Source organism: Trichechus manatus, unplaced genomic scaffold (genome assembly GCF_000243295.1).
Source record: "Trichechus manatus latirostris isolate Lorelei unplaced genomic scaffold, TriManLat1.0 scaffold00054, whole genome shotgun sequence".
NCBI lineage: Eukaryota > Metazoa > Chordata > Mammalia > Sirenia > Trichechidae > Trichechus > Trichechus manatus.
Genome location: NW_004443990.1, coordinates 13,228,411 through 13,242,464, shown reverse-complemented (window position 1 = coordinate 13,242,464; position 14,054 = coordinate 13,228,411). Strand labels below are relative to the sequence as shown.

The following is a 14,054-nucleotide window of genomic DNA, read 5'->3' as shown; positions in this document are numbered from 1 at the left end:
CATAAACCAGAGACTCCATCAGCCTGAGACCAGAACTGGATGGTGCCCAGCTATCACCAATGACTGTCCTGACAGGGAACACAACAGAGAGTCCCTGAAGGAGCGGGAGAAAAGTGGAGTGCAGAACTCAAATTCACTTAAAAAGACCAGACTTAATGGTCTGAGACTGGACGAACCCCTGAAGACATGGTCCCTGTTAACCCGGAACTAAAACCATTCCCGAAGCCAACTCTTCAGACAAAGATTAAAACATAAAAAAATACTTGTGAAGAGTATGCTCCTTAGTTCAAGTAGATATACCATACCAAATGGGCAGCTCCTGTCTGGAGGTGAGAATGAGAAGGCAGAAAGGGATACCAGCTGGTTGAATGGACACGGGAAATGCGGGGTGGAAAGTGGGAGTTTGCTGTCACATTATAGGGACAGCAACTAGGGTCACATAACAATATGTGTATAAATTTTTGTATGAGAAATTCACTTGGGCTATAAACTTTCACCTAAAGCACAATAAAAAGAATTGTATAAACCTACAATCAAAAACAAATAAATCTTCAAAATTCGTCTCTTCCTACTTATTTTATTACATCTCATTATTATCTAAGCTCTTGAGGTTATTTATGTCTATTATATCTGTATGGTAGAAATACAATATAATGAGCACATCTCTTCCTAATTTCACACTCAGTGATGCCAACTTGGTAGTTTGCAATTAGCCATGGTGGGAGTATTTATACCATGGAAATTGGAAAATGCTACAAATCAGGGCTTACTTTTTTGGGAGCGAAATGCTATAGCTTTGGCATCATACCACTGAACCAAACTACCAGCTAGCCCATGAAAACATTTTAAGGTCCTATTGCACATGTGAAGCAAACTTTTACTTGGAAGAGGGATAGGTTGAAGACGTATAGAAGTATGTGTCTGTCTCTAGAAAATCATTCTCAAAATTGTATACGGGTTGAAGGTGACCATTTTCTTTCTCAGCTTAAGGCTGTGATTATTCTACAAACTCAACTGCAATTACAATTATCAGTTACTAAAGTGTATGTAATTTTATGGCACAACCTGTGCACCATTACTTCTAGACAAAAACTAATGTGTCAACTAGGTTGAGACATTAAGTTCTTAAGTGTGGAAGAGGTTCCCCTCCTCTCTTCCTGCCAAACTTCTGGAAAGAGAATTAATTAACACTCCATCTACACATGCTTACCTACTCATCAGTCTGCCTTCTGCCTCCACAATTTGACCAAAATTGCTCTAAGGTAACCACTGAACTCCAGCTATTCAATACCTTCTTTTCAGTCCTCAATTCCGTGAGCTCTCTGCTTTGTTTCTGTGGGCCACTCCCCTGCCTCCTCCATTAAACTTAACTAGTAGAGCAGAAATCCTACCCTCCACCCCAACCCCAGAACAGCACTATGTCTGGCACCTACTAGATGCTCAGTAATTGTCTGCTGAATCAGTGGCCTGAGTTTTCATCTCTGTGACCTTGAGCATGTCATTTAACTTCCCTGGATGTCTGTTTCCTCAAACATGAAAAGAAGGTGAACTATGTGGGGGGCCCTTCATCTTCCTCCAGTTTGTCAAGAGCTCATCTTTAATGGTCTTGAGAGGGCTAAAGCTCTCCCTATTTCAACGGAGCATTACAAGCTGATGCATCCCCTCTACTACCAGGCAAACTCTTGATTTTCACTTTTTCTTTGGTTCATGGGCCTAAGCTCCAAAGCTACTCTTTTGCCTTCTGTTGTTTCTTGGCTCGAGGCCACGTTGAGTGACCTTGAGGAAGTTATATCACCACCTTCCCAAACTACGACTGGGATGAATGGGGAGCTAGTATTCAGAACTCTTGCAAGATCTGTAAACTACAGGTACCCATTGCTACATTCCTATACTTGAGTTATGCATATTTTATCTTCATGTTTTTTCCTTAGAGTTGATCCCTTCAACTCCTCAATCATTTCTGCTGCTTGTACTGAATTCCCTCAAGTCTAAAATTCTTTTCTCCTAGAGCTGCAGAAATCCAAACCAAACAGTATCCCAGATGCCACTTTCCACTCCAGCATTACAGGATTTACAGAGGGGGAGCAAGCATCTCGCTAATGGCTTTGCAGCATCAAGATTCCAACAGTCAACAACATTCACATTTCTGCTCTCATCTGGAGGTCAAAGCTTCTGGTTCTCCCAGCTTGTTATCCCAAATACTGATTATCCTACATCTGCTTTCTTGCTCACTGTCTCCGTGAGGTGTCTACCTACTGGGTCAAAGGGCTCAACACAGTATGATCACCTCTGAAATCAAATGGGGAAAACACATCTACCTTGCACATACATGGATATAAAGAGCAGTCCAATGGTACTCACCTGAATGTTAGTCAGCAAGCCATTAGAAATGAATCTAAATGAGGTAGGGCAGAGTTCAGTGAAAAGTCATGGGATAAAGGAAACACAAGGGGCCCGAGCTGATTAAAAAGATAATTAGTTGTGGAAAATAAGGCTGGGCTCCAGCCAAGAATTTGTCTTTGACAGAGAAACCAAAGGATCCAATACAGTCACATTGAGGGGATTGAGTTGTTCTTTTATAGGAGTTGAAGAGCCAGAATAAAGCAACGGTCAGTTTCAAAGTACAGCTCAACTTCCCCTCTGTTTGTAGTTCTGCTCATAAACATACAAGCTGTTTCCTTTCATCTGCACAGGCTCACACAATATGGAGAACCCACAATGGGTTTAAACCTGATTTATAAATGAATGTGCAGAGCAGTGGTCAAGTCAGAGATCTTTTGGCCTAAGAAAGGGTTTGAATGTGCTTGGCTGGAATTTAAAAAAAAAAAAAAGGAGGAAGCTTTTAAAGACCTTAAAGACGTAAAAACCCAGCAGCCTAACCAGTGATGAGGAAAAAAGGAACATTTCTTACCCAAATTGTTAAAACCCATAAAGGGGTTTGAGATGCCTAATAACAATGAAAAGAGGTTGAATCGCTATATGGGGAATGGGAAAAAATTTGCACAGATGGCCAGATATAGGGGGCTGAACCAGGGAAGGAAGAGTGGCAGGGTATGATGCCTAATACTCTATTTGGACCTGAAACTGCAACTCCCAAGGTTCTGTGAAACTACTTGCCTGAAATACTGTTTTGATAAATAAGCCATATCCTTGTGGAATTGAAATCTCCAACTGTTCCACTGGCACGGACATCTCTGCAGTGACAGCACATGCCCCAGATTGTGGAGTTAACTTGAATTAAATTTCAGATGTGGTGGAGCTAAGGGAGGGGGTGGTGGCAGTGGGAGGTTTATGAACAGTATGTTGGGGCTCTGACGTTGTCATAAGCAGATGGCTTCAACTGTATCATTTAAAACAAAAACAAACACATCTAGAAATAATGTAATAATGATAGGACAAGCACTGAGCAGCTTCACCTGTACTTGAAATCCTAATGGCTTTGTACGTACAATGAAACCTTCGTTGGCAATTCCATAAATACTGGGAAATCCCAGAAGAGACCTTTACCCTGCCGGAAGCTAGGGGCCAGGACTGCTGCCTTCCTGAAGGCATAGTCCCTGAACCCACTAGCTCCCAACCCACAGACTTCTGTGAATGAAGAGGAAACCCAATCTCAAGTCTGGTCTGTCCTCCTGGAAGCTCTGAAGAATAGGCTGGGAGAGGCACCTTTCCAGAGCTTTGTCTTTGCTATTCCCACAGAAAGGACACTTTACCTCAGATTACTTAAACATTTCAGGTATGGAATTTCCTTCATTAATTATATAATTTTTTCAGAACACATTAGAAGATCTGTTGCTCACTAGCTGTGTGGTCTTAGGCATGTCACTTGACTTTTCCAGGTTTCAACTTTTCTCATCTATAAAACAGGAAGATGCTAGCTATCACCTGTCCTACCAAACTTATCAAGTTGTTGGGAGGTTCAAATAAGATACTGTACATGTAGGTTTGCTGAAAACTCTGAACTGCTGAGCAAACACAGTTATCTGAAAGAAAATCTGGACAGACTTTGTGCACCCGCGGTCCTTGGATCTGTATGCTGCACTGGAAAGCAAAGATTCAGGAGGCATATGACAGGAGCCAGAACATGGAGAATTGGGCACTTCCTCACAAAGGTGACACTTAGGAGGAAACTGGGCAGTACAATGGAGTGGTTTCTAGTAAGTAGATCCTGCCTTTTATCATGCTGATCATAGATCATATCTATTCCATTCTAGGGGTGGCAAGATAGATGAAAATTAGGAAATCTGCAAAGACTAAAGTCCATTGAAGGGAAATAGAAGGTGAAATAGGTTAGGGCTCCATCTAAGGTCAAATAACACACCACCTTGGCAGATGGCTAATGCATTTTCCAGCATATTCCACTGCCCTGACCTGCCTAACGCTGCTATGAAAGGCAGATAAGCAGCCCCCGAGCATTCTTGTGGGCTCACTGGGAATTCAGACATTAACTTCTCTGGAAACGCACTGAGTTAGTAACAGAACCAGTCAGAAGCAATAATTTCCCTTTATTTAATCTCCACATTCGTGTTCCCTTGATCTTTTTATATTTGGTTAGGAGATGGGAGACTGGGGGTTGGTTCTTAAAACAGAGTATAGAAAAGCCCACTTTCATTACTTGCCTTGGCTGAGTACAGACCTGATGTCTTGTGAGATACTCAAAAAGGAGGACAAGAGACCAGAGCTCATAAAGGAAACTGTAGATTATGTCGACTGAATAGATCTCTACTGCTTAGCCATTTCAGATATAATCTCTGCAAGCTGAAGGATCAAACTAGCCTTCAAAATCCCTTCAAGCAAGGAACTCAGACAGAAGAAGACAAGCCAGGTAAACGAAACAAAAGACCAGAGATACCACACAGTACAAAATAGTAATTATTTATATTTTCAAAAAGAAAAAAATTAACATTTGGAAGTTCTCCCCTGTAGGAAGAGGGGCTAATCAGAAGGAACAGGACTGGCTCCTATGCAGGTGGCAAGTTAGGTACAAACAGCTGAGCAATCTGGGCTGGGATTTTTTTCACACAGCATTAATAAACAATAAAATTTCCTTTTCTTTTGTCTTCTTTTTTTGCTTGTTTGGTGTGTTTTTTGTTTTGTTTTGTTTTGTTTTTTTAGAAAAAAGGGTGGGGGGAAGGAGGAGAAATAAAAGCAGAGAAAAATGCCAAAAAACATTTTCCACAATATCTAAAAACAGAGAACCATAGTTCGTGTCAAGACAGTTTATGAATTCTGGATGAATTACTTTTTCCAGTTTTCAAGACCAATAAAGACTTTTGCAAAAGCCATCACATCAGAATACTCATCTTCCTGATCAAATAACCTCCTTCCCCCTTTTGCCTTCACTTGTCATTTCTCATAAAAGGAAAAAAGGGTATGTTCGGTTCTTGCAAACCTAAGTGCTAACAACGAGAGAGCTCTTCGGAAGAGTTGTATGGTGGTGAGGAGTTTTCACAAATATCGAAGTTTTAGCACAGCTGGAAGGACTAAAATTTGTTTCTCTCAACATAAATACTACTGGAATCCTCCACAAACTGATTTTTGAGAAATTCTGCAAAAATGCTTTCTTCTTTCCTTTTCTGTTCCCTCTTCTCTTAAAACTAAATGTCTTTTTTTTTTTTCCTTTTTGCTCCAGGCACCTGACGATTTGCTCTGCTCAGTCAGATGCAGACAGGTTTCTCCAAAGTACCACTGCTGGGATGTCCTCGGGGCCAGCGCCTACACTGAATCCCTAACAGGATCAAACTCGGCCAGGCCAAAGGGAACACAGTGACGCAGCAACAGGGTTTTTCATTAGGTTGAGCAGCCCTGAGTCCCGGGCCCTTCCCTCCCCCCACTTCCCCAAGTTATTTAGTGCTGTTTTAAAAGTCTGGTGCCACGATGCAGTCTTTTCCCCCCACAAGAGTAAAAGCTCTACAGATTGCGCTGTCTACCTGGTGGTCAGTGGCAGCAACAGTGGCTGCTGCTTCTGGAAAATAAACGGAGTCTTACAACAAGCAGGATCTTAGGATTGCTTCAGGCGTTTGCGTGGCGGTCCCAGAAAAGGGCACTGTGCTGAAGCCAGAGAGCGGTATGCCTCAGCTACCAAGTGGGGATGTGACACCACCATTGACTTCCACCCAGAGGTCTCCAAGACATCCGAAGCATGACTAGGAGAAATGCAGAGAGATGGTTACAAAATGGAGTGAGAAAACAATCCATTAAACAGCTACCTAGACAGCCTAACGTCCCAGTGTTTGGTATAAAGGGTGTCAATACAAGAAACACTCAGACAGAACCCTTAATATGCATGAGAATTGGCTTGCAGACTGTTGACCAGGCTGTGGCTGTTGTAACTCTGAAAACCAGGGCTTTGAGCTGCTCTACTCTCAAGTACAAAAGGTAGAATGTTCCTCAGGCTCTTCTCTACACTGTCAATGTTCTTTATATTCACTGGTGATACCAACAAAGACAAAGAGCAAGGGGTCCCTCAGTCAAACAGCTCTGGGCTTCCATCTGGCATTGCCATTTACGAGTCTGTGAGCACAGAGCAGATCATAGCCTGGGACTATTTAACGATCAAAAAGAGGAGATAACTACACTACACTGAACGGTTAACATCTAAAAAGCACCAAGCAAGTGTCCAGCACATAGCACGCACTCTATAGAACTAACATTTATTGGCCTCTTCCATTCCTCTTCTGCTTCAATTGGTAACTCCTTACACAAACAGACTTAAGGGACATTATTCCTTGTCTTGGGATTTTCTGTGTTGAATACTGTTCACTCATCTACCTGGCAATGTCTTAGATCTGTCTTCCTCCAGAATTGCTGTTCTGAGGACTTTACAAGGCCTGCTTCTCTCCCCGAGGTTTTTCCACCTTTGGTACAGTATGTTCCCCATCAGGCAAGAGTGTAGAACATGCCCCACTGAGAAGATGGGTTGTTATCACACTCCATCTTGGCCTGTTCAAATTATTTCAGAAGGGAATGTGGCTAAGTTGTCACTTAGGATAAAGGAACAGGTCTACTGGAATAAACATTTCTTTCTCAACATAGTATTTAACAATCTCAGCTACTGATTATCTCTTCTCTTTGCCCCATTCCATGATCGACTGTTAGATACATATTACTAACTCATAAAAAGACTTCTATTTCCCCAGAGACCTCTATGTCTTTTATTAAGCTAGTGAGTGTGAAGTAAAGATGCTATCATTTGGGGCATGCAGCTTTTTTAGGCCAGGAAGTTATTGTTTTAATCAGTTCAGATCACTACAAGGAAGTACAACACTTGGCTCACCAACAAGATTGACCCATGAAAGCAAAAACATTTTCCATACTGTCAAGCTGAAGGGAAAGATGAAAACTCTATACTAAAAGGTTAATGAAGCTACTCGCCTGGTTTGCTCACTAATTCAAAGTCTTTCTCGTTTCTCTAGCTATTGCAACTATCCTGAAAGAAAAACTTTGAAGATGCCAACTCACTAGTTGATGAAATCCACTGCCTGAGTTTTCAACTGATCTGCGCTGTGGAGGTCAGCCAGGATAAGAATTTCTGCCGCATTCTCCACGGAGAGGTTACTGCAGAGGGCATCCTCACACATGACCTTTAAACGCTCCAGGGCATACTGTAAAACATAAGCACGATCATCATCGTCAGAGCAGCAGTAGCTCTGGGCTGACTTCTGCTGCAATTGTTTTCAGTATATATCTATGTACCATCATATACCTGATATCTGAGCAGAAACGCACAGACCATGAAAAGGCTACTACTGCAACTGCAAAACATAACCATATATCTAAAGTCTAGGTGTTTAAGTTTAGAATGAAGACAGCTAAAATAACTTGGGTAGCTGCTATTCAAGTTCTAAAGTCTACCTATAGAAAAATGGCAATTATGGAGTAGACCTGTATCCTAAAGTTTATCCTATCTGCCGACTATGATTAAACTGTTTATTAAACCATCACCACCTACCCTTACAATGAGGCATTACTCTGCTTCACGTCAACAGGAAGATTACACTTTAAACTTCTGCAATCCTTTCATTTAGAGCCAGACTAGGGTGATGCACATTTCTTATTTCAACCCTTTCTACTTAAGCATTGTCACTAGCCCAGCAGGACAGTCCAACTGGTCCATCGGGCTGTGAAAAAGTGCCCTGTGGTGACTTTCACCAGCATCTCTGCCATTAGTTGCTCCTGAATGAGGGTCAGCCAAAGGCCTCCTTTTAAATAGAAGAGAATAAATGAAGTCCTATTTTACTGGGGTTGAGGTTAAGATTCTCAGGGTACAAGGACAAAGCAGCAGAGACCCCAATCCAGTTTCAGTTTAAAAACTTTCTATTTTCTAAGCAAAGGGTCTAAGTGTTCTGGAAAGGAAAGGTCTGGGTTAATGCTGTGCACATTTGATCTAGTTGATTGGTTTCAATGTAACAGTACTACTCGCTCTCTAAGATAAGAATATAAATTTACTAAATAACTTCAGGGACAAGGAGGAGGAAGGAAATAAAAGGAAACATAAAATAAAATGTGATTAATCCGTTCACAGGAGAATGGTTTGCTTTGAGGGTGCCCACAATCTTCTCGTAGATCCCATCTTAAGGGCCTCAGAACTCAATGACAAAATACCCCCTCCAGGCTGAACCATGGCAGTCAAACCAGGACAATTTTATTTTTATGAATTCTGGGTGAGGAGGCCTATCTGTTGGCACCCTAACTCCTGGAGCAAAAAAAGAGGTTTATTGGTTTGGGTGCAGCTTTAATTTTTTATATTTGAGTAATGGGAAAACAGTTTCCATGGAAAATAGGAATGACACTAGACAAGCCAAGAAATTAGGTTGCCGTTTTTGTTTTAAAACACTGGAAAAAGTTGAGTAAATGTTCAGTCTTTATACAGTGTTGCACAGAATATTCCTCTTATCCTTTCTCAATACATTCTTTTAAAAGGACTTTTACTGTGAATAGCTCTGATCCCTACTGCATAATTAGCCAAAAGTAGCCATTCTTGTTCCTTGGGGTACAAAGTTTTTTTCTTAATTATGCTTCTGAAAAACCTGCCTAATGGCAGTACTTACCCGAGAGATTGAAATTGTGTCTCCCAGGCCTGGCCAACGTGTTTTGTTTTGTTTTTGGTCTAATTACACACGTCCCCAGGAGACTGGAAAAGCTCAGAAGAAGCTGTTTCAAACTCTTGGGTAACTTCTAGATATTCAGATCCTTCCCTGAAAGACTTCTTATTCTGTTTTCCTAAAGCTCACAAGCAGGTGTAAAGGTAAAAATGTTTTCAAATAGGCTTGGAGCAAAGGCTGCCTAATGGGAAATTCTGAATGGAATTTGAAAATGTATCCTTCAGTTACTTTTCATTCATAAATTTAAAGCACTGCTAGGATTCAACTGTTCTATCTTTTAAAAACGTAAATTCCACATGATACTGAAGACACCATCCTTGGAAGGGCAATTCAGGCTGATCCCCACGCCCTGTGTACTTACAGGTAAGTTGGTTCCCTGGCTTAGGAGCAAGAATGAAAACCCAGGGACACAGAAGTCTAACTGAGGCTACTCCAGTGCCACAACATACAACTCTGAGCCGTAATATTTTTGTCTAAAAAGTGGACCTTGCAACGTTACTCATCCTTATAGGATAATCTAGAAGATAAGGGGCATAAATGCCCGTACATAAAAGCACAAGTAACCACTTCACTGAAAATCAGAGGGCATATATGGCAGAATCATTATAAATTCATGTTAATAAAGAACTAGGCATTGGGTTGTGTCTTCTACTTCCCGGGAGCTCCTCATGAATATTTTCTTACTGTCTTCACTGAAAGCAAGTTTCCTCTGGTCTCAACTGAGGTAGACTGAAAGAGTATGGAATGCCCACATTATTTAACTGTACTAATAAAGTCTTGAAAGGCACTAAAAAGGATACAGCTATCATTCCATTCCTCTTCATCAGTAGCATTAATTGGGTTTGTATGCCCCTCCCTATATAAACACTCCAAAAAGTTCATCAATAAATATAAAATCTCCACGTATAAACAGAGGTCACAGGCACTTCCCTCTGTTGGCAAGGGTACAAAGGGAGGTGAAGAAGATGATGCCCAAGAGCAAACGGCGGGAGGGCTCTGGTGCCCTTAGGCGATAGCCAGCGTTTCCCTCAGATGGGTGCTGCAGCATCACAGCAGGATGAGGAAGCACTTCCAGCAGAGAAGCATCTTTCTCACAGGGTGTAATGCTGGGAAGGGTTATTTAAGCCCTTCAATATCCTTGCCTCAACCCCATTCCCAACACAGGAAAAGCTTCCACAAGGGCAAATCTCCCCTTTCTTCCCCTGCCTCCCACCCCCATTGTGTTTCCACAGACACATGGCCTTGGAAGGAGGGCAAGCCACCAACAAACGTTAAGTTTCCCAAAGTATGTTTGCGGAGCACTAATTCCCGGAGGTGATCCTTGAGAAAAAGGATTCCAGAGTTAACTAAATTGGCGAAATGCTCTCTATCGTATTCCCGTTTAGAAAACTCACAGTCCTTATTAACATAGTAAAGATTCTGAGAAACCAAAACCCCTATTTGACTTGGTTTGGTTAAACTCAGTGTTTCACAAACCTCTCCCTGCAACCTAATACCTAATGATATTTCACCTTATATTAAGAATCATTGGCTTATTTATTGTTTTATGTAAACACCTTATTCCCTTGATTCTAAAAGTCACATTTATATTTTTACACTTTAACATTTCTGAAACTGAAATGTCTCACAAAGTATACATTTACTATAGTATTATCTTTCCCCCTGCCCCAAGAGCTATTAATCAATTATTTTATAATTTTGAAGAAATAAGGTATATCTCAGATAAAAGTTGAAAATGCTAACCAGGACACTGGCTAAAATATTATTCTCTTATTTATAAAGTTTAAATAAGTTAATGACCTCAAAAACATTTTATAAATTATAAAGCATGATCCAAATGTTACCATTATCTGAATCTTTACTTTCACTGTAGTTACATTTGAGATGAGGAAGAAAAGAGAGGTAAACCTCCAAATTATCCTCCTTTTCCATAGTTAGGTGACCATATAATTTACCATACAAAGCAAGGTTTTGAGAATAAGAAAGGTTTACAACAAGTGTAAACCAGGATTGTCCTGGCCAAATTAGGATATATGCTCACCATATCCACATGCAACACAGAAGCCAGGTGGTCGTGAAACTCAAAAGATCACACTAACCCCTAGTCCCATAAATACTGTTCAATTCTTCTCTTACCTTGTCAGCAGCTGCCAGTAGATCATCAGCCATTTTGTCAAGGTTTGGTGCCTTCCCCGTATAAATGAAGCACATCATTTCCTTAAAAACTTCAGGTTCCACATCATTGATTTCAACTCGATTCTATGCCAGAAAAAATGAAAATGAGAAATATTCCAACAGAGCAAAATCCCTAAACTGTTTTCATGATTTTTAAGCTCTGGTGAGGCTTAGATCATTTAAAACCTAACATGGATGGAAAATTTCTCTTTGCCCTATTTGATCGTTTTCTCAAATATAACAGCAAAACAACTGTATCTTTAATTTTTCACCTTTCTTTTCTGGAATTTTCTGAGCAGAAATGCATGTCTGATACCCTTACCCAAAACTGTTTTAGATGACAGGCCCAGGGATTAAGTGAGCCCACTTAACCTAGAATTTGTCCAGACCACCTCTCTCTGCTCCCAGAAGTATCTGTTCAGGGAACTGTACTCCATTTTAATAACACACTGAGAAAAATATAATTAGGAAAATAAATCAGCTGCCAAACTGGCAAGTCATCTGAATCCGGTCACCTGGCTAAAAAGACATGTCTCCATATTACATACCTTTTTGCTCTCCTCCATTTCATGTTCAAACATAGCACTAAAAACTGGAGAACGAGCTACAAAATGAAAGGAGAACAGAAACAGATACAGTTATCACACTGAAATCTTTTGGTTCTTCCAAATTATACTGTTATGATGAGGCACCGGTAATTTTTTTTTTTCCTGCCCTCTTTCTACAGGAAAGGGTCTCATCCTCAAATTACTACCAGAATTATAAAATTCCTTTTTTCTTATATTACCAATAAGTGAATAATTATAATGCTTAAAGGAAAAACAAACACTACTTTTAAAATAATTTTCTATTGGCTCTATCTCAACAATTCATATTTCAAGGAAATTACTCAAATCACCTATATGTTGAATGACAATTCTGTATCCTCTGAGTAGATTCGGGGATTCAAATGCAAGGTCCTTCATAGTCTAGGCAGTGTGTCCTAATACCTGGGCTTTTTCCTGGAATGCTGACACCATACTTTTTCTGCCTTCAGAGACCATATGACAAGGAGGCCAAGACCTGGGCTCAGTGGTACCCATTATCTAGATAAAGTGCACGCTTGTTTATGAAGACCATCTGTTATTCTAGACATGTGTTCTCAACGAAGGTGGTATCATCCCCAAAGGGGAGAAAAAAATCTTAGATATTACGATGGTTTGTGGACTTCCAAAGTTCAACCCTACCTAACAAAATCTTACTGCTTCGTATTTATTTCTCTCACTAGGGAGAATTTAAATTTAGTTTTTCTCCTTAGGGGGATGATAATGAAAAAGGTTGAGAAACATTGCTCTAAGCCATGTCCGTTTTAGTCTAATGAACACTATGAAAAACAACTAAGCTTAATTTTAACCATAAAAGAAATAAAATGGTTAGAAACTCAAAAATTTTCATGTTGTCCAACAAATCAAGGGTTTGGCTGAAAGTTGAGACTACTGACCTCTACCTAGGAGTGGAGGAACAGATGGAATATGCACTAAGGCTTTGAGCCAACTGGGATTTTTGGCCTGTAGTTTATGTCAGTTTATTTTAGCTCTGCCATTTTCTAACCATGTATTCTGGGGCTAATCACTTAACCCTTTAAGCCTTGATATTTTAATCCATACTAAAAAGATACTCTCATTGTTCCTATCTTGGAAAGTTTATAGAACATAAGGCACTCAATATAATACAGAAGTTGAAGACTAAAGGGCTAGTACTTTAGTTAACAAAGATGGAAGGATTCAAAACAGCAGATATTTCTTAGGGGGTCATTGGTAATTGACAGCAGTTGATGCTATGGGAATAAATAAAATCCCCCAGGGAGAAAATGTAGAGTGAAAAGAGAACTGAAGCAGAGCCATAGGGGACACCAATCTTTAAAGGGATAGATGAAGAAACGGGAGGCCAGACATCAGAAGTAGTCAGAGAACTAGGAGAAAACCAGGAAGAGAAGTCAAGTAATGCATGAACTAAACAGTCTCTCAAATTTAGGAACTAGCAGGTCATGTAACTTTGGAAAAGTACTTTAGTGGCATGAAGGTGAACTGAGGATAAGTGGGAGGAAGGAAGTAGAAGACAGTGAATGTGTTAACTCAAGAAACTTAGCTCTAAAAGAATAACTAGAAGGAGAAGTTTCAACCTGCTTACAGGCTGAGGGTGAAGAGGCAATAAGAAGGATACTCGATAACAAGGGTGTAACTGGTAGAGTAAGACTTCTGAGAAGGCAGGATGAGATATGAAACATAAGTAGAAAAACAAACAGTTTGCTTTGGACACAAGGAAAACACCTCTTCCCCTGAGAACACTGGGAAAATGCAGGTAAGGCAAGAGGCAAGAGGGAGCTCCTATAGAGGAGCTTCTATTTTCTCTCGGAAATAGTGGGCAAGGTCATTTTTTAGGAGTTGGAGATGGGGGTTAAAGAAAAGTGGTAAAGGTTGGAGATACCTATTGTAGAAAAAAAGGGAGTTGACTATATAAAATCTGTAAAAAAGTGTACTGACAGTATTGAGGCCTACCTAAGTCTAAAGACACTAATCTAGAGAGTTAACGACATCCTTTAGCATTACACAGTAGTGCCTGGTTAAGAGAGGGACAGGAAGATGGTTAGAGTGCACCAGATTGGGGTTTTGCCAGGTGTGTATTTTAGAATGACACAGCTGAGGGTCTTGGTAAGAAATCTGTTGCCCTGAAGGTTCATGCAGTCTCCTCTTGTGTCTATGGTCTGAATGGAATTTGTGGCTGACTGCTATCCTT

General features: G+C 40.5%; 1 protein-coding gene across 3 annotated transcripts in view; it reads right to left on the bottom strand.

The window, feature by feature from the left end:
• Positions 1-4,859: 4,859 nt before the first annotated feature.
• Positions 4,860-14,054, bottom strand: part of SPOP (speckle type BTB/POZ protein) — a 72,573-nt gene continuing 63,378 nt past the window's right edge. For all 3 annotated transcript variants that reach the window (XM_023732778.1, XM_004377958.2, XM_023732779.1), the window contains 4 exons: positions 11,828-11,883; positions 11,241-11,363; positions 7,462-7,604; positions 4,860-6,146 (listed from right to left, as the gene is read on the bottom strand). In XM_023732778.1, the coding sequence (XP_023588546.1) occupies positions 6,002-6,146; positions 7,462-7,604; positions 11,241-11,363; positions 11,828-11,883 (467 nt within the window). In that variant the 3' untranslated portion in view covers positions 4,860-6,001. The remainder of the gene's footprint in view (positions 6,147-7,461; positions 7,605-11,240; positions 11,364-11,827; positions 11,884-14,054) is intronic.